This window comes from Vespa crabro, chromosome 1, assembly GCF_910589235.1.
Source record: "Vespa crabro chromosome 1, iyVesCrab1.2, whole genome shotgun sequence".
NCBI classification, from domain to species: Eukaryota; Metazoa; Arthropoda; class Insecta; order Hymenoptera; family Vespidae; genus Vespa; species Vespa crabro.
In genome coordinates, this window is record NC_060955.1 from 21,209,497 (window position 1) to 21,230,057 (window position 20,561).

At 29.1% G+C, this 20,561-nt stretch overlaps 3 protein-coding genes across 6 annotated transcripts; 1 reads left to right on the forward strand and 2 right to left on the reverse strand.

Annotated features, from left to right (window-relative positions):
- Positions 1-15: 15 nt before the first annotated feature.
- On the forward strand, positions 16-5,422 carry LOC124431711 (endoplasmic reticulum mannosyl-oligosaccharide 1,2-alpha-mannosidase). The gene is made up of 11 exons (XM_046979899.1): positions 16-311; positions 421-591; positions 651-813; positions 879-1,064; positions 1,134-1,282; positions 1,361-1,549; positions 1,636-1,823; positions 1,921-2,047; positions 2,128-2,292; positions 2,365-2,514; positions 2,611-5,422. Exons 1-11 carry the CDS (start codon positions 183-185, stop codon positions 2,827-2,829), a joined length of 1,836 nt encoding a protein of 611 aa, XP_046835855.1. The 5' UTR covers positions 16-182; the 3' UTR covers positions 2,830-5,422.
- Positions 4,179-4,810, reverse strand: LOC124431770. The gene is made up of 2 exons (XM_046980029.1): positions 4,699-4,810; positions 4,179-4,554 (listed from the first exon to the last, which is right to left on the reverse strand). Exons 1-2 carry the CDS (start codon positions 4,737-4,739, stop codon positions 4,179-4,181), a joined length of 417 nt encoding a protein of 138 aa, XP_046835985.1. The 5' UTR covers positions 4,740-4,810.
- Positions 5,423-7,917: 2,495 nt separating the features above from the next.
- LOC124426840 lies at positions 7,918-18,708 on the reverse strand. 4 transcript variants are annotated; one of them, XM_046969032.1, is made up of 7 exons: positions 18,232-18,682; positions 15,677-15,780; positions 14,007-14,173; positions 12,908-13,125; positions 12,264-12,338; positions 11,534-11,717; positions 7,918-10,132 (listed from the first exon to the last, which is right to left on the reverse strand). In XM_046969032.1, the coding sequence occupies exons 3-7, from the start codon at positions 14,164-14,166 to the stop codon at positions 10,017-10,019; spliced, it is 753 nt and encodes a 250-aa protein (XP_046824988.1). In that variant the 5' UTR covers positions 14,167-14,173; positions 15,677-15,780; positions 18,232-18,682; the 3' UTR covers positions 7,918-10,016. The 4 variants fall into 4 exon arrangements, with proteins under 4 accessions (XP_046824988.1, XP_046825069.1, XP_046825257.1 ...); XM_046969113.1 differs by lacking the exon at positions 15,677-15,780 and having other exon boundaries at positions 18,232-18,708; XM_046969301.1 differs by lacking the exons at positions 15,677-15,780; positions 18,232-18,682 and adding an exon at positions 17,856-18,086.
- Positions 18,709-20,561: the final 1,853 nt, after the last annotated feature.

Here is a 20,561-nt window from a genome sequence, read left to right on the forward strand (position 1 = left end):
AGAACTATAAGCGGTACCGAATTGATGTGTTAAAGTCGTAATGCCGGATCCTGCAATGGTGTTATAAAAATGTGTTAAAGATAATATTTACAGATTTTATAAATGTGGACCATTTTGTCCATCAGTTTTAAACTTGATCACATTCTTTTAATGTCTTCTGGCTCACTCGTAGTTTATTACGTATGCCAGAACGACTTAACCTCAGCAAAAACATGTTTTCTCCCCGGGATTTAGGTAAAACAGATTATATTAGTTTAAATATCTACGATAGTGCGGCTTTCACACGGGGGACATCGCGTAGCCTTTGGAGGGTAATTATTTTTCAAACATAATGTTCTGTATCACAAACAAACGATGATATTTTTTTTAATTATTAAATTATTAAATTATTTATCTTAATTATTTATTATTTTATTCTAGCAATGGAAACAGTTATCAAGGTTTCAAAGAAATATTTTCTACTTTGCTATTGTAACAGTTTTACTTGTGATATTTTATCTTTTGCCCGGTGAAACCAAAAATGCTATTCTACAAAATAACAGTGATTATAATAATGTTGATATAGTTCAAGAGACAGTTAAATATGAAAAGGTAAATAAAGTATTAAAATATTTTTGAACTCTATTATAATTAATAGCTCATTTTTTCAGGTGCCGGAGGATATTGTTGTAGATAATGTTAATCAACCTGCTGGTGGTGGTCATGGTGGTGATGTCATTGAAGAACCAGAATTTCAACCAGAGATCAATCAAGTAGATGATGATCAAATTGGGGAACCACCTCAACCCAAACCAATTGCACTTAAATTTGAAGGTATATTTAATGTATAAACAATAGATTAATAATCTTAATAATTTATAAACAATTACATTCTATAGGACCACAAAATAGTAGACAAAGAGCAGTAGTTGCAGCATTTAAACATTCATGGAATGGGTATAAACAATATGCTTGGGGTCATGATAATGTTAAGCCGATATCAAAAAAATATCATGAATGGTTCGGCTTAGGACTTACTATTGTGGATTCTTTAGATACTTTATACATGATGGGTTTGAATGATGGTATGTATAATATATATTTACTTTTATCTTCTTCCAGTATTATGAAATTAATATCCTTGACTTTTTCAGATTTTGCAGAAGCTAAATCTTGGGTTGAAAGTAGTTTAGTCTTCACCATGAATCGTGATGTTAATCTGTTTGAAGTAACAATAAGAGTATTAGGAGGATTGTTAGCCGCATATCATCTTAGTGGAGAGAAAATATTTTTAAATAAAGCGGTAAATTCAATATTGATTCTTTTTAATCTTTTAGTCCATTATTTTATTTAGGTAATCATTGAGTCTTTACAATTTAAGATCGATCTGGGAGATCGTATGATGCCAGCATTTTCCACTAGATCTGGTGTTCCATATTCTGATGTCAATTTAGGGACTAGAGCAGCACATAGTCCTAAATGGGGGCCTGATAGTAGTACTAGTGAAGTAACTTCTATTCAATTAGAATTTCGTGATCTAAGTCGTAGTTCAGGACAACCTAAATTTGAGGTAATGAGAAAAGAAGTATGAATAAAAATATCTTTATGTGGTATTGCTTTTGAAAATATACTTTATATTAATTAATAATTGTGTAGGCAGCTGCTGCAAGAGTCTCAGAACATGTGCATCAATTAGAGAAACATGATGGTTTAGTTCCAATTTTTATCAATGCCAACAATGGACAATTTAGAGAATATGCGACAATTACCTTAGGAGCTAGAGGTGACAGCTATTACGAATATTTATTGAAACAATGGATACAAACTGGGAAGACCATAGACTAGTCTGTATTTTTTTTTAAGCATGTAATTCCTGATCATTCGCAGTGCACGAGATAGTAGTAGTGTCTCTGATAGACAATTGCTTCTCTTTATTTACAGTTTACGAGATGACTATTTATTGGGCATTTCTGGAACTAAGAAACATCTAGTCAAATATACAGCTATTAATAAGTATCTTTTTATAGCAGAATTGGTTGGTGCGCATAAAGATACAAGACCAAAGATGGTAATTTTCTTCTAGAAACATATTAATATTATATATAGCAACATTAAGAAATTAAAAATACTTATAAATATATTTTACAGGACCATCTTACATGTTACTTAGGAGGTACATTAGCCTTAGGAGTCCATCATGGGTTGCCACAAGAACATATGGCTTTTGCAAATGATATTGTCAAAACTTGTTATCAAACTTATGCAATACAACCGACTTTTCTTGCTCCTGAAATAACTTATTTTAACATCCAGGTAAACTTATTAGAAGAGTTATAAACATATATTAATAATAAATCCTTTTATTTCCTTTTTTATCATTCACAGAAATTAGAAGGAGATAATCAAATGGATATGTATGTGAAAACAAATGATGCACATAATCTCCTACGACCTGAGTTTATAGAAAGTCTTTTTTATATGTGGTATTTCACAGGAAATAAAACTTTCCAGGATTGGGGCTGGCAAATATTTCAAGTAAGCTTTAACATGTTTACCTTAAGACGATCTTGTCTATTCATAATTTTACCATTATATGTATACATATGTATTAATCTCTTTATATATAAATAGGCATTTGAAAATTATACTAAAGTGGAAAATGGATACACAAGCATTGGAAATGTTCGAAGTATTCATAACATACGACCACAAGATATGACAGAAAGTTTCTGGTTCGCCGAAACTTTGAAATATTTATATTTGTTATTTGATGATACCAGACAATTAATAGATTTAGACAAATGGGTATTCAATTCCGAAGGTCATCCATTGCCTATATATGAATCATAATACGATGTAAAGAAAAATTTATATTCGACAAATTCGAAACTGTATGTTTAATTAGTTAAATTCATTTGCACCGATTTATTAATCATTATTATTAAAAAATTGCACCTAAAATCCAATCATATGTATTGGATGCGAAAGATTTTCAAATTCTTTCGATTGTCTAAAAAATTTGTACAAAACCCGAGCAAACATAATAGCGTGTATGTAAAGTAAACATTTACAAATTTATTATCGTAAATATTTCATACGTTATGATTTATGAAAAATCATATCATTGTTTATACACAATTACGTCTTTGACTTGAGTAGTGCCTATCTATGATCATCAGACGATGAAATGAACGATTTTGTAAATACTTTACTCTTTATATTATAGATCATGAAGATAAAAAGCAAATTTTTCTTTCATTTAAATTGTTAACACATCAATTATCAAACAATTGTAATCAAAACTACTTATACACAAAAGTACTATTCATCTATAGTGAGCACGTGCTTATACTATTTATCTTAAAAAAGAAAAAAGAAGTACATATTCATATCTTAGATTGTACATTAAAAGAACAGTTTATTAAAAAAAAAAAAAAAAAAAAAAAAAAAAAAAAAAAAAAAAAAATCCTGTAATCTTTTTAGCAATAACAATGTAATCATTTATAGAAGTAACTTAAGTTAGGGTATCTAGTCGTGATTTACTAATATTTTTGTCTATGATTTATCTATTATACATTATATTTGCTTCAACGTTATATATATATATATATATATATATATATATATATATATATATATATATATACAAACGGCCAAAATTATTATAGTCAACAATAGACAAAAATGTACATTATTTACATTGTATGAAAAGCTTTTATACATAAGTATATGCGTGTGTATGTGTATATATATATATATATATACACACACACACACACATATATATATACATACTAGGATAATAATTATAAAGTCATTAATTTCATATGAGAAAAAAAATATATAGAAATAAGTATTTCTTAAGACTATATTATGCATACAAACACATATACAACAATTCACAATAATGTCGGTAAAATAGAATGCAATCGATAATACGAATGATATACTTATCAATGGCACTCAAATTACTCATTTTAATATTAAATATTTACATTTTATATTATGTATTATGAAAATTAACCTTTATAGTACATGTGTACGTATATGTTTTTCATAAAACATATTCTTTATTTTACAATGCGAGAATACAATGTAACTAACATAACACTTCTTCTTTGAAAGAATTTCTTATCGTAAAATCTCTAAGTGTAATCTTCTAAAAAAAGAAAACAAAAAAAAAAAAAGTAAAAGAATCGTCATAAAATGGCACAGTCACAACATTCATGCGTGTAATAAAGACAATTAATAAGACATTCCTCGCATTTGTTGTCCTTCGACGAATGACTCCCGGAGTCGATATCAAATTCGACTTTTCTTTGACTTTTTTGATTTTCCCAATGTAAACCTTGTAAGCCCATATTTGTATTTGATGGTGCTATCTCGATTGCATCATAATCTATGCTTCGATTTTGTGACATTGGCGTTGATGACGGCAAAGTCGATAATGACGAGGACGGGATTACCGACGCAGTAGCCATCGTTGTTTGGGAGTGAACTTCGTTCGGTTGCTCGTATTCAATGCTCTTTTTCCTGTTCTCAGCCATTTGCATCGAATTGTTTGGCGATGTTACTCTGATTATACAAATCCAAAAATTATCCTTTTTTTATCTTTCTTTTTCTCTCCTTCTCTTTCTCTCTTTCTATCTTTCTATCTCTTTCTCATGCAAATTAATTATGAACGAAGACAAGCTTATAAAAAAGCTTCAATGAACTTACTTGTAGCTGCCGCGTTCAGGAAATATACGCTTGAGAGACATCTTTGATGTATGAAAATCGCGGGAAATTTGAAAAATCGCTTTCGAATTTTTTTGTTGAAAAGGACCGAACAAGATTGAGACAGAGTGTCGTTGAATATGGATCGATGAAAAAAAAATTAATTCTCAGAAACTTAGAGAGACTCTTTCTCTGTGGTATGATAAAGGTCTAACTGACGATATTCTCATACACACAACAACATTGTGACAAAAGAAAGACGAAATTAGGAAAACGGAAACGACTGCCAGTGCCTTCATTTGTTTGTTTTTCTTTTTTTTTCTTCCGTAATTTCGTTAGACAAAACAATAACACATCCACATATGTCCTTTCGTAATTTGAAGGGTCATTGTAAATCGATTGTTGAATATTTCTATTCTTTACTATAGAAAAGTGATCGAAAATATTTCTAAGAAACTTTCCAATTGAATATCTAAATTAGCTAAATTTATTAATATCTACATAGTTAAAATTATATATATTATATATATATATATATATATATATATAAAATCATATATATATATGTATGTATGTATGCATGTATATTTGTATATCGAAATAATTTCAACTAACGACGAGCCCAATTAATAGGACTTACTATTTTCATTTGACGAATATCTCTTTTTGTTCTTTTTTTTTTTTTTTTTTTTTTTTTTTACTAATCATGCGTTCGGAAACATGAACATACAAGCACAACGATAAAACGTGAAGGCTACGTTTATGTGTGTGTATGTGTGTATCTCCTTATGATAACACAAATATATTTTATATTTATTGAAAAACAACATACACATCTAAAGATTGTAATTTTAAAGTGCAATCACAAAAAACGCCATAACGATCATCATGTGAGTGTATGTGTGTGTGTGTGTGTGTGTATATATATATGTATGTGCGAATACGCGTTCATACATTTATACGCATATCTCTCATTATTTTTCTTTTCAATGATTGGAAAAGTTTACAGAATGTGAGATTACGTGAACATTATTATGATACAATAAAGTCGATGCTAGTGGATCGATCGATCGATTGATTGATCGATTTACATTAACGAATATAATTCGAAATTGCACTGCGTAAATTAATGTCTAATGTACTGTAATAATTTCATTACACAGAGCACCTTGCGAATAATGTTCTTCTTCTTCTTCTTTCTTTTTTATTCCATTTTTTTTTCTTTCTCTCTATCCGTTCTTTTTTTTTTTTTTTTTTCAATATATTCTTATCTATCGGAATTGAGGCTTGTATAGGCCGTTAGATAGCGGTAAGATAAAATTCTTATCTTTAAAACATTCGTCTATAATGTAGATTAACAGACGTCGGTGTTCTTGCGAGTAAATGCTTCGGAGATCAGTCAAGCTATATATATATATATATATATATATATATTTGCCTCTCGTTTATCAAAGATCGCTAACTTTATACAGTGGTAATTTTTTTTATCTTTTTTTTTTTTTCCTTTCCTTTCTCTTTCTTTCTTTTTTTCTTCAAATAACCGTACACAAACTCGGTCAGTTTTCTTTAAAACAATGTTATCTACGTGACAATCCAACGTGTTCGTTCTCACATAAAATATTAAATCGCATTGAAACAACACATTAAATCTCGTGAAATTTCCAACGTATCGTCGTCGAACTTCAAATTCTCTACTTACGGCAAATTAATCTGTTTATTTAACTCGCTTTGTCGTTTTTTAATCTCCCCGCTGTCATCTTTCATAAAACGATTATAATTATCTTGAAAATTCTAATGCATCTATCCTCTCATACAGGATAGTTCTAGTTAAAGGCTCACTGTACAGTGTTAGATAATATCGTAATATCTCCGATATATTATACTTTTGTAATCTTTCAGGAACTATCGATGTAATAAGTACACGTACATATCTGTTTATGTTCAATTAGGCATGTCGAACGATCTTTTTCATTCCATATAATAAAAACGAAAATAAAGAAACTATGATCGCCAGGAAAATAATACATAATTAGAATCTATAATTATTTTCGTGCAATGCGAATAGTAAGCTGCAAACCGCTGAACGGTGAGCCCATAACTTGCACCTTCCGTATATATGTATATATATATATATATATATATATATATATATATATATATATATATATATATATATGTAATATATATATAAATACATAATATATTTTCATATATTATATATACATGTATTATAATAATTTGCATGTAATATAATTAATCTCAATTCTCAATGGCCAAGTCAATTGGACTTCTAATAACTTTCTAATTTTTATATATATATATATTTATATACATATATATATATATATATATATATATATATATATATATATATATATGTATATTGTTTTTCTTACGTGATACTACTTCGAATATTCATATAAACCCTGCTAAAATGGCGCCGTGCAAAATGGAGACGGCGTTCCCTTAAGTGGCCGTCCAAAGGAAGACATTATGATTCCGCGTATTTTTGGATTCTTCTTTGTTTTATCTTTTTTATTTTTTACTTTTACATCCTTATATTTTTCCTCTTCCTCATTTTCTTTTGTCTCTTATTCGGTTAAACAAATTAAATAAATAAAAAAAAAAAAAAAAAAAAAAAAAAAAAAAAAAAAAAAAAAAATAATAATAATAATAAAAACAAAACGCTCATAGTTTCTCCTTAACACGGCCACCATATTTATTTATTTGTTTTTTTTTTTATTATTATTATTTTTGCTTTTCCTTCTTTTTCATCATAATTTGCATCTCGAATAAAATTCTTATCTTTTTGAGAATTTGACGGCCGTTAAAGTTTCTCATGGAGAAAAACTATACCTAGTTTTTTTATGTACGTATGTATTTATGCACAACGTAATTAAGTTGTGAACAAATAAATGATATCTGTGCGTTAAGATATTGACTGATACGTGCTGTTATACGAATATATATATATATTATATGTACGTTCTTTCTCGTTTAAGAAAATCAAACAAAAAAATATGTTACAAAATATTTTATAATCGGTGAGAATTACATGACTATTAGAAATATTTTCGAAATATCAACAAACTCTTTATCTTTTTTTCCTCTTTCTTTTATACACACTTAAATAAACGAACAATTCTATTTCCTCTTTCCCCTTTTTTCTTTTTTTCTTACAATATTGCATATAAAAAAAATCTACGAAAAAGAAACGAAAAATAAACAGATTGAAAACTGAAAAATTTATTATATCAACGTCGAAGTTTCTCACTTTACTTTATTTCCAAATTTTTTAGAATTCGAATCTCGTTTTTTTCTTCCGATATTATGAAAAATGGTGTTAACAATCATATCAAATTTAATCATAAAATTGTTCTATCAAATTCATCTTAACTTCATCTTTCTTCTTATAACTGTACAAAAAGATGACATTAATAATTTATTAAGTAAATTATCATCAAAATTATGTTAACATTATTTATATAATTTAGACAAACGCTTCACTTTCATGAATAAAAGATATCTTTATTTTTCCTTTGTGTATTTGTATGTGTGTGTGTGTGTATGTGTTCTTCTTTTTCTTTATTCTTTTTCCTTTTTTTTATCTAAATTTTTTCACTTTTGACCAGATCTCAACATTTCATACAAATTTATAAAGAAGAAATTTATAAATAAAATTCTCTCTCTTTCTCTCTCTCTCTCTCTCACTCTCTCTCTCGCTCTCTCTCTCATCTTATTTTTTGTGCAGTAATAGTTAAATCTGATCGATTATGATCGATAAATTATTATTGCTAGTAGAAAAATCCTAACAACAAAAATATTTGTATTTAAATTTCAATTAATACTTGAAATTATATAACGGTGATATATTATTATCCTTGACTAGTGACATTGAACGTAACATTTGTAAGAACAATGAGACATTAAAAATGATTTAGTAATTAACTTTCTTTCTTTCTCTCTCTCTCTCTCTCTCTCTCTCTCTCTCTCTCTCTCTATCTATCTTTATCTTTATCTCTACATACATATACATATATGTATATAACTAACTTGTGCTAAAAACGTCTGAACAATATTTTCAACGATAACAACGAAAGAAATGTGTTAACTCTTTCGATTGGTTTCTCCCTTTTCTATTTTTTTTCTTTTTTATTTTTATTTATTTTTTTTTTTATTAACTAACATAAAAATCATTCTTGCACAGGCTAACGTCCAAACAATTAATTAATCTTCTACTGATAATGACGATGATAATAATAATAATAATAATAATAATAATAATAATAATAATAATAATAATAATAATAAAAATAAAAAAAATAATAATAATAATAATAGATATTAATAATAATTAATGAGAATAAAAGAAAGATACAAGTTTTATCATCGTCGTCCTTGAACGACATAACAGAATCGCCCGTACCGTAAAAATGTCTAATATCGCTCGTACAGTTTATTTATAAAGTGCTATCGAGGAAAAAGACGGTGGCTACTTTTTATCCCATCGTCGGAAAATAATAATCTAAGGCGCAAATTTATCGAGAAAAAGAGAGACAGATGGACAGATAAATAGAGAAAGAGAGAAAATGAATGGGAGAGGGAGAGAGAGAGAGAGAGAGAGAGAGAAATTTAATATTTTTATGTGTATGTGCAAATATTTTTGATATCAATTGACATTAAATACGATTATTCTGCGACGATTCAACAAATTTTTGTTTACATCTACTCTCTCTATCACTCTCTCTCTCTCTCTCTTTCTCTCTCTCTCTCTCTCTGTCTCTCTCTCTCTCCCTCTCTCTCTCTCTCTTTCTCTCTCTGTCTCTTCCTCTCTTTAAGATTGTATCATTGTATCTAAGAAAAGAAAAGAGTAAGAATAACATTTCGGTTTACGATCTCAAATTCGTCAAGACACTGAGACGATGATAATGATGACAATTGATTTTTTTTTTTCGAATAAACCTAATGATAATCATGTATTCTCGTATTTAACAAATAAAAAAAAATATATATATATATGACATGGATAACTATAACATTTAAGTCAGTTATCTCCAATGATGACTAGCAAAGAGTAGAAGATTAAAATCGACTCGTTAATGTTACGAAAGAATTTTTTCAGAGTCGAAATAAAGTCGATGAGAAATTTCTATTCATTTCCACGACCCTTCTTCTTTTTCTTCTTCTTTTTCTTTTCTTTTTCTTTCTTCCTCTTCTTCGATCGACGAAATCCGAAAATATAATTCGTCTTTTGTAAAACAAGTCGAATTTGTTGAATAAAATCATGATCTTGCTGAATCTTCATCATCATCAGATCAATTTTATTCATTCGACATCAATTGAACGCTATCATCAGCTGATCTGTGAAGTCGACGTACCTCCGAGAAGCTTCTTATTGGGGTTGGATGTAACAGCGAGAAAGTATGCGAGTGTCGATCTGGAATAAATGAAGTAAACAAAAAAAAAAATACTAGAAAAACATAGATATTAAATAAATATATTATTAATTATTATAATAATAATTATCTTTGATCTTTGTCTCTTTGTAATAAAAATTAAAATAAAGTTATACATAGAAGATAAATGTATTATAAATTATTATTATTATATTTTTATATCAAAGTTACTATTTTTTTATAATCTTTGAAAAATATCTCTTTTTCTCTTTATATAAATGTTATATATATGTATTTATATAGTTATATATATGATAGACAAGTGCATTAAAAATTATTATTATTATTTTCTTTTATAATCCTCGAAAAGTCTCTCTCTCTCTCTCTCTCTCTCTCTCTCTCTCTCTCTTTTTCTCTCTCTTTGTGAATAAAAGTTATATACCATGACGATCGCGTTCTTACATTACCAAAAGAGAGAAAAAAAAGGAAAATAAAAAAAAGATAATAACCATCCTTGACAAAAAAATATAAAAGAAAAAGAAAAAAAAAAAGAAGAAAAGGAAAAAGAAAATGAACGACCGATAAAGGAAAACGTTCGGACGTTTAGTCTGAAACTGATAGAAAAAGTGAACTAAGAGTGGAATATTTTTCTTTGAACGTTATCTCGCTTGAAAAAGAGTGAGACCGATCGAAGAGGTAGCGATGAGAGATAGTGGGGGCGGTAGGGATATAAGTGGGAGGAATATGACCCCAAGACGGTGTTGAGAAAGATACATCGTTCGCATCGACGTATTGACTAATCGTTTATTTCGTTTTAAAAATAAACACGCAATGAAAATAAAGAGAGAGAGAGAGAGAGAGAGAGAGAGAGAGAGAGAGAGAGAGAGAGAGAGAGAGAGAGAGAGAGAGAGAGAGAGACAAAAAAGAACAATACTTTCGTTCTATCTGCAATGCAACTATACATCGGGAAGGTCACGGATAAGCATCTGTTTACGTCATCCAATGAAATTTCGATGACATTTGGCAAAGATTCGCCCCACGTTTTAATCTGTTTTTAGATGATTCACTTTTAGACAAGATAACGATCATTGAGATCGAGCGATAAAAAAAAAAAAAGAAAAAAAAAGAGAAAAAGAGAACCTTACTTTCTTCGTATTATTAATTAATCTCTTTTTGGAACAATGAATCATACTGATATACTATCTATATATATAATATATATATATATATATTATATATACATGTGGTGAATAGAATAACGGATATAAGAATGACAATGTTTAAAATCAAATCATTTTTAGAAAGTTAACGAAGATTTGTACGTATATTTTTTAACAACATTACATTTTTTTTCTTTCTCATTTTATTTTACTCTTTTTTTCTTTTTCTTTTTTTATACACACACACACACACACACATATATATATATAACTCTACCCTACCTCTTATGTCCGTAGAAGGCTCGCTCCTCGAAAGTTCTTGCTCGTTTCCCCTATGTGTTCCACAATTTTGATTATGTCGGGAAAAATCGAACGCCGTCGAGTGTGGCCAAGAAGCTGGGGGTGGACTACGCACTAGGTGCTCGTGTACTTGGGCTAGCGTTAAAGGGTCCGTGTCACACAGCTCCTAAAAGTCATTTTCACATTTTCACATGTTATAAATTTTTGTTTAGTTTTAATTAAAAGAAGAAAAAAAAAAAGAAGTAAGGAAATGAAAATAATAAAATTTAACAAACGCGCAAATGTTTTTTTTTCTTTTTTGTAAAGTTTTACTAAAATTTCGATTATAAAAGTTGCCTCATTAAAATATTCAAAGATCTGTTCGTTTCATTAATTTTTTTGGTTCTTTCTTTCCATTTCTTTTTTCTTTTTTTTTTTTTTTTCTTTTTTTGTAGAGATAAGAACTTTATCTCCATTATATCTTATTTCTTTATTTCAATAAAAAATAGGTCGATCCCATTTCTCTAGAGATTTCAAGATCACCTACATCGACGTTCCTTTCAACGTTGTCCTATCTTATACGAACAGCTGCACGTTTCATTCAAGTACATATATACTTACATTCAATACTATATGTGTATATATATATATATATATATATATATATATATATACATATATAAATATACACACACATATATATATATATATATAGATCTTTACGAATACTTGCCTGGGACATAAGATTCGCATCGTCCGATTCCGATTCTCCAATCGATTCGACGAGACTTTCGCGACTTGCCAATACCTGAAGACGAAAAAAGATAAGAACAAAAAAAAAAAAAAAGAAATTGTTATAAAAATAAAAAGCAGTTAAAAAGACAAAAAAGAACTATCTCTTTCTTTTTTTATTATTTTCTCACAATTTTCATATTATTACTGCTAAAAACAGGTAAAGAAAATAAAAAAAGATGACGAAGTTGAAAAAGACAAACAATTTCTCTCTCTCTCTCTCTCTCTCTCTCTCTCTGTTATTTCTTAAAAATATTAATACTACCTATTGGCGTTAAAAAGCAAGATAATAAAAAATAACAAATCATCTTTAGGTTTTTCTCTCTACCTTTCTCTTTCGCAGTTATTTCTTTGAAACATTTATATTATTATTGTTAAAGATGAGAAGATAAGAAAAAAGAGACAAAATTAGAAATAATAAATCATCTCTCTTTCTGTTCCATTTCATAACAATTTTTTGTACTATTACCGTTAACAATTTAACATTATTCATCACTTTTGCATCGTCATGTTTACTTTTTCATTTTAAGATTTGTCTTTTCTAATTATTAAAAAAATAGGCGAATTCTTTAGAAAATTCGAAACCTGAAGATATGGATTGTCTTGACGGCTGAGCCTGATTGCCTCCATATCCTGATCGATGTTTCGCGTTCTACCTGGTGTCGAGGTCAAAAAAGAGTGTGACGGTGAGGGCTGACAAGCAACGTCGACGTCGACGGCAGTGACGCTCAAGGTCGACGGAATCCTCGACACGGCATTGTCGTTCTCGTTTCCCCCTCGGCGGCACGTGTTTGCGATAATGGCTGAAGGTACATATATATTACATTTCGTATATAACTACATAGAGACCTATATGCTTGTGTGTGTGTGTGTGTGTGTGTGTATGTGTTTTGTGTATGTGTATGTATAACGTTTATGAGATAGAGAACGTATATATAATACATATACGCATGTATATATTTCACTGCATTGATTTGGTACTCCGATAGAGCGAAGCACGAAATCTTTACATAGAACGAACAACTCTTTCACTCTATTTGTCATTAATATTTATGCAACGCAAGCTAAAATATGGAACTAGGTAATAGCGGCTCTCCACCATCATTGAATGGATAATTAGAATCCATTAAATATCCTTTTCGAGATAGAATTTTATCGTTCATTACGTATTCGATGAATTACAGGCTTATTACATTCTCTTTTTCTTATATATATATATATATGTGTGTGTGTGTGTGTGTGTGTGTGTGTGTGTGTGTGTGTGTGTACATATATGTATAAAAGATGTCCTACGTAAAATGTTAAAAATTATTTATACCGATACATATGAAATTATTAATTAATTAATATTAGAATTACCATTAGAAAAATCCACAGAAATGGTAGATTTCAGATTTTTCTTTTTTTTTTTTTTTTTATAATAATTAAAATCATAATTATTACAGATACGTAAAATAATCATTATTTTCACCGATTTGTTGCCATAAAATTTAATTAACAAAAAATTATAACAAATAAGCATTCGTCTTCGAGTAAATTGTAATGTTAATAAATATATGTATATATATATCGTACAAACTTTTGTTAATTATGAAACTGGAAAATAAAATTTGTTTTTTTTTTCTATTTATGTAGACCATCCTTGTGTGTATATATATATATATACAAATTTATGAAAACATACCAGGTGACTCGATCCTAGGAGAACGTTCCATTTCTTCGTCCTCGTTGATCTTCATCCCTAAATTGAGCTTCCTTGATTTAAAGAGGCTCGTTAAGAAGGCAGTACCCTTGCGCTTTACACGGTCGTATCGGTGCGCGTTTTCTGCTGACACGTGTATCATAATTTACCTGGAAATTAATAATGTTCCAAGTATCGATTAATTAGAGACTCGTAGAAGCGTGTATAAAGGAAGATAGGGAGCGTATACTTCTCGACCTAGACAAAGGGCCTGTCATCATTACTAATGAAATTGAAAATGATGTTTTCCACTTTATCGAACTTATCCATATTTTCTCTCGTTAAGTACTTTGTCCTTTAACTATTGTTTATTATAATCGTCTAACCAATAATTTGACAAAGCGTTTGAGTAAGTTCATTCATATATATGTATTTTTATTCCAGGATGTTTATAATAGAAGTGAAAAAAAAGAGGGATAAAAAGAAAGGAAATAAAATAGCCACTTGAATCGAATTATTAGTAGTCGAGTAGGAAAAAAGGCAACCCTTCTGAAGGTCGACACCCGTATCTCTGTTGAGTGTTGTTACATTGGAATTAAGTGGCGGTGCTCGTTATGCCGAATGAAAAAAGAAAAATAGTGAGAATGCGAAGGTACATTAAGGACGTAGATATCTTTGTGTGTGTGTGTATGTTTGTATATATCTATGGATACATAGAGATATACGGTAATGAGTTTCTTTTACAAAAATAAGCTTTACTTTATCTCTCTCATTTTTTCTTTATCTTTCTTTTCATTTTTGTACTCGGAAGAAATTTTCTATTACTATGGCGAATAAAATCCTATTAACGGTAAACGTAAACACGTGTATCAATGATAATCGATCGATCCTCTCTATCCAACGTATAAAATTATTTTGTATATATACATATACGTATAGAGGTTTGTATATACATATATGTGTATCATATATTGCGCGTATATATGTATGTGTTTATTGACTATACTTGATTAAAAACACAAGTTGATCGAAGGCATACTTTTTATATATACTGATAAAATTGAATTTTGAATCATTTATAATTTATACATACATATATATATATATATATATATATATATATATATATATATATGTAACTAGATCAGTTATAACAGTATATATATATATGTATATAATTACTGTACCTTATACGGTTTTATGATAGCATATGTTACTGTATATTCATAACAGTGTATATATATATACTCTATAATATTAAATACTCTATACTCTACATATATTCTATTCTACATATATACTCTTTACATGTATATATATAAAAGAAATTTAAAATATGGTAGAAAAAAAAGATAAAATAGCAATTTCATTTAATCTTCAACACTCTTTTTCTTTCTTCCTTTCTTTCTTTCTTTTAACGTACCTTTACTTTCGATTGATTCTCGAAGGAAAGCTCACGTGTATCGTTATCGATCACGTGCCTAAACTCTTTCATTTTGCGATACGCTAATTAAACAGCCCGCGTTTCTATCGGCGAAACGCGTTTCACATGTAAACCTACATACACACAAACACATATGTAAACGTATATATTTATTGTCGTTGATACAAACTACAATAAACGTTTTCTTAATTATCGTCGTTGCTGTGAGATTTTAAAAATTGAAACTAACCGAATAATACGATCACGATCCGACGAGATCGTCTTGCGAACTGCAACTGCGGAAGGGTGTGCTCCTCCGGCTAGTTTTCGGACATTGCGCAGTTGCAACCAACACTGTGTACCGGCGAGCCAGGTATAGTATAGAAAAGAAGAAGGTGGCAAAGAATTGGAATGAAAAGAAAAGAAAAAAAAAAAAGAAATGAGGAAAAAAAAAAGACGATAGAAATGTTTATTTAGTTTGTGTTAAGTGTGAAAGTGAGAAGGAAAACGCGAAAGATTTTCTTATATGTACGTGTATACGCAAGAATGAGAAAGAGAAAATGAAAAATTCAAGATTTATATATTATACGTGAAACTGAGAGAGAGATAAAACGAGAAAAAAATAAGATATGTATATCTTTATACGAAAAAGAAAAAGAAAGAAAGAAGTTTTTAAAATGTGTATATACGTAAGAAAGCGTACGAGAGAGATAGAGCGAAAAGAATTAATTAATTATTTGATATCTCTGTGAGAAAAGAAAGAGAGAAAGAGAGAGAAAGAGAGAGAGAGAGAAAGGACATTAAAAATGTGTATGTATAAATGTATGCGTATATATCTATGTATGTATGTATGAGCGATAGAAATGGCAAAAAAAAATCTGAGAGATCCTGTATATGCACTTATATTAGAGGGTGAAAAAGAGACAAAGATATAGAGAGGGTGAATATAAGGGTTGAAATGAAAAAAGGTAAGAAGGGTGATACGGTCGGTGCCAAGTGTTTTAGAGTGCCGTGAAGTTGAGATCCTCAAAGGCTTTTTCGGACGTACATATGTATGTATATATGTATTGTACGTATGTATCTCTTCGTGACCTACATTGTCTACGTTTTCAAGAAACTCAACGACTTCTTATTCTTTGATGATAAGTAACTCTCGGAATACCGAGTATCGTTAAACCTTTTGTATCTTTTTCTTTCTCTTTCTTTCTTTCTCTTTATCTCGCGGTCTCTCCCTCTCTCTCTCTCTCTCTCTCTCTCTCTTTCTCTCCCTCTCTTTCTCTGATATTGGAAACGCTTTGGAGATAATTAATCGTTCGAACGTTCGATTTTATCACACTTTTAGAATACTAATTATTTATTTCATGAAACTGTATAACTTGTAAATTTTTAAATATTATAAAACACTTAAACTTGTAAAATATTTTTATAAATATTCTATCTATATATAATAATGTGTGTATTATTCAATTTAAAAAAGTAGCGTTCATTTAGCATATAAAAAATAAAATATATATATATATAATTAATATATTAAATTGGATTATTTAAATAAATAAAAATTTTTTAAATAAAATAGCGCAGAACTTTTACAACTAACATTCATATGATCATGCATATAATTATTCATAAATGAATAAAAATCGTTGAAATAAAATTCATAAAATTTTTTAATAGTGTTAAAATATTTCGTAAAATAAAATCTAATATAGATTAAATTACTTATCGTGACAGATTATCGAAATTAAAATTAAGAAACAAGATTAAAAAGAAAAAGAGAAAGAAGAAAAAAACAAAAACAAAATAAATAAAAAAGAAAAAGAAAAGAAAAGAAATTCTTTTCTTTTTCCTAGACTTTAATTATCTTTGCAATCTGAATTCGTGAAAATCATTCATGCATATATTCGATCGTAAACACGAAAGCTAAGTGGAATAAAGAAAGAAAGTGGGAGAGAAAGAGAGAGAAAGAGAGAGAGAGAGAGAGAGAGAGAGAAAGAGAGAGAGAGAGAAAGAGAGAAAGAGAGAGAAAATTAGAATCTAGAAAGGCAAAGTAAAAATTCGCATGCATGCGTTTCAAATGTCTTGGATGAATAACACGTCAGATCGGTCATGCTAATCATTCGCAAGCCACGTAATCATTTCAACCCTGTATAGAGGCTAACTTTCATATAGAAAAACTGGCTAATAATATAGTTCCATTTATTATCAACCCCACCCATGAAAGTAAAGAAAGAAAAAGTAAAAGTAAAAGACATAATCAAAGGGTGGAATAGGATTGGTGGATTGTGGAGGGGATGGGGAGGGAAAAAGGAATTCTCAATTATTTAGAAATGAACGGATACATTTTATAAGAGAATATGATTCGAAAGTAAGCTATAACGAGATAAAAGTTCGAATAAGTAATTCTCCCGAGTAATTTTCCACGAGCATACCATTTGATATCCGTCCTATCCGGCTTTGGTTATACGATCGATCGAATATACTCGTCCGCGTTTTCGAGCGAGAAAGAAAGAGAGTGAGTCTACACGAGGGAAGAAGCGTCGAGTCGAGTATTCCAACCCTTTCGTCACACCTACTACTACTATGATAAATATTACATACACATGAGTACATATACATATATACATACATATATACATACATATATAGGAACACACATAAATATATATATATATATATATATATGTATATATATAAAGGTAGAGAGAGAGAGAGAGAGAGAGAGAGAGAGAATTACACATGTATATAGAAGAAAAATACCTACAGCTCCACCACGCGAGTTATTCGAAGAAAGAAAGGTTCACGCACCTGTCGACGATGGCCCATCGTCTTTGTTCACAATTATCAACAATTTTTATCTCCAGTTTCCTCTAGCTATTATAATATTTCAATCCTTTTTTACTTTTAATTTTACCGTTGCTTTTGTTTTAATTAAACGCGAAGACAGCAATGAAAAAAGATTTGTCTCTGATAAAAAGATATTCGCGAAAGATCTTTATGATAATACGACGTTTACGTGCACGCTCGTTGTAAACAAGAAGTTAAGTATTTACAAGAAGAAAAAAAAAGAAAAGAAAAGAAAAGAAAAGAAGGACGATTCTCATTCGAGGCTCCGAACGTGCGAATAATACGTCCGTCCGCGAAACGCTCAAGAGAAGGCTCCGGGTTTTCTGCTGATCCTCCTTCCTTCCTTCCTTCCTTCCTTCTTTGCGGAGAGGCGGGTGGAGTGCGGACGAAACGCGTTCCGCGCAAGCTCGACTCCGTGGCGACCCTTCGACCGCGCATCTACAAAACACTCTGCATTTTCCTTATTATCGCTTAAGTCTTGTTGTTGTTGTTATTATTATTATTATTATTATTATTATTATTATTATTATTATTATTAATGAATTTTGCGTGGATATCTGTAATATTATTCTCTGTTTTGTTTCTTCTTAATTTCTTTTTTTCTCTATCTATTATTTAGATTTATTTTCTCTATCTATTTATCTATTTTCGTGTTACGTGACGGTTAAGCATTTAATACGCGCATGTGTGTATATATATATACACATATATATATATATATATATATGTACGTATAGTTCATACGTTGCAATTGTATACACGAAGTTTATAGATTGGACGGTACATTGTACTCGTTGCAAAAAATAAAACGATATAAATTCACGTGGTCTTGCGTCGTTTTTATAATGAATTATATTTTTTTCAATACCGTGTATATATATATATATATATATATATATATATATATATATATATATATATATATATATATATATATATATATATATACGTATAGTATGTATTTATAAATGTATATTTCTTTTTCAGGAACTAATTAAATGATCTTTATCTTATATGCATAAGCGTAAGCGTTGTATTATCCCGTAAAATTTCTATATGCGAAATTAATTAATTGTAAAAAGTTAACTAATTTTAATCCACTAACGTATGTAAATATGTATTTTTTCAATGTATATTTCTTTTTTTTTTGTTTTTTTTCTTTTTTTTTTTTGAGGAACTTTATATTAAATGATTTTTATCATATGTATACATGTCGAATATCTGTAAAATATTTACATATGTATATGTAAATATCAATTAAAACTTTCATGCATACATGTATGTACGTACGTATGCAGATATGAACATCTTAAACGTATATTTTTCTTTCAGGAATGAATTAAATGATTTTGGTCTTATATATATATATATATATATATATATATATATATATATATATATATATATATATATATATATCGTTTTTCTACATGCATATGCAAAATTCAACTAATTCATTATTGAAATTCATTTTTGCGTATATCGCACTTGGGAAAAATCGTTTCGAGAAATTCTCAAGTACGTTCGCTTTTCAAAATGTTTAATAGTAAAAAAGATAATATGTACAATCTCAGAAAAATTCTTAGACATTACATTATTGTAACCGTAGACACTGGTGCGACGAGCGAGACTCGATCGTCGAGAAACGAAATAAGCGAATAAATTTTAGATATTTTCTTCTCTCTCTCTCTCTCTCTCTCTCTCTCTCTCTCTCTCTCTCTCTCTCTCTCTCTCTCTCTCTCTCTCTTTCTTTATTTCTTCTCATCGTTAATTCCATTTACCATTTCACGTCGATTATTTTAAACGTCATCGATTTTCGGTATAACAAAATTTCATTTATTACACTTATGCGTATGTTTTTCATTCTTAATTTCTTTCCATTCCTATTTGTTAATGTAACACGAAAGATGACAATTCGCTTTTAAAAAATTTCAATTTAGCAGCATAGACCACATACACATAGTACAAATATCTCCATCTTCTTATTTATTTATTTATTTATTTATTTATTTTCCTTCCACTTTTTCTTCTTCTTCTTTTTCTTTCTTCACAAAGGTTTTTCCCCTTACTTATTTCTCGTTTCTTAATATTTTATTATTTTTTTTTTTTTTTGTTTTCTTTCCTCCCATTCTTCTTGTTATTTACTAACAAACAGTTCGCATATCTCATGGTTATAAGACCCATCGTTGATCTCGGAATCATAATATTATTGTATATATCGTAGATACATACATCTATATACGCCTCGCATTCTCCACATACTCGTTGTGGAGTCTAAAAAAATGAACACG

Bases quoted from the DNA above. Each gene is read 5' to 3' on its own strand.
- LOC124426840 (XM_046969113.1), bottom strand. From the start codon at position 14,166: ATGATACACGTGTCAGCAGAAAACGCGCACCGATACGACCGTGTAAAG. The intron at 12,339-12,907 runs GTTTCGAATTTT...TTTCGTCTTCAG, and splicing joins AAGACAATCCATATCTTCAG to GTATTGGCAAGTCGCGAAAG. The intron at 11,718-12,263 runs GCAAGTATTCGT...AATGACTTTTAG, and splicing joins ATGCGAATCTTATGTCCCAG to GAGCTGTGTGACACGGACCC.
- LOC124431770 (XM_046980029.1), bottom strand. From the start codon at position 4,739: ATGTCTCTCAAGCGTATATTTCCTGAACGCGGCAGCTACAA. The intron at 4,555-4,698 runs GTAAGTTCATTG...TTGTATAATCAG, and splicing joins CCTGAACGCGGCAGCTACAA to AGTAACATCGCCAAACAATT.
- LOC124431711 (XM_046979899.1), top strand. From the start codon at position 183: ATGCCAGAACGACTTAACCTCAGCAAAAACATGTTTTCTCCCCGGGAT. The intron at 814-878 runs GTATATTTAATG...TACATTCTATAG, and splicing joins AATTGCACTTAAATTTGAAG to GACCACAAAATAGTAGACAA. The intron at 2,515-2,610 runs GTAAGCTTTAAC...ATATATAAATAG, and splicing joins GGGGCTGGCAAATATTTCAA to GCATTTGAAAATTATACTAA.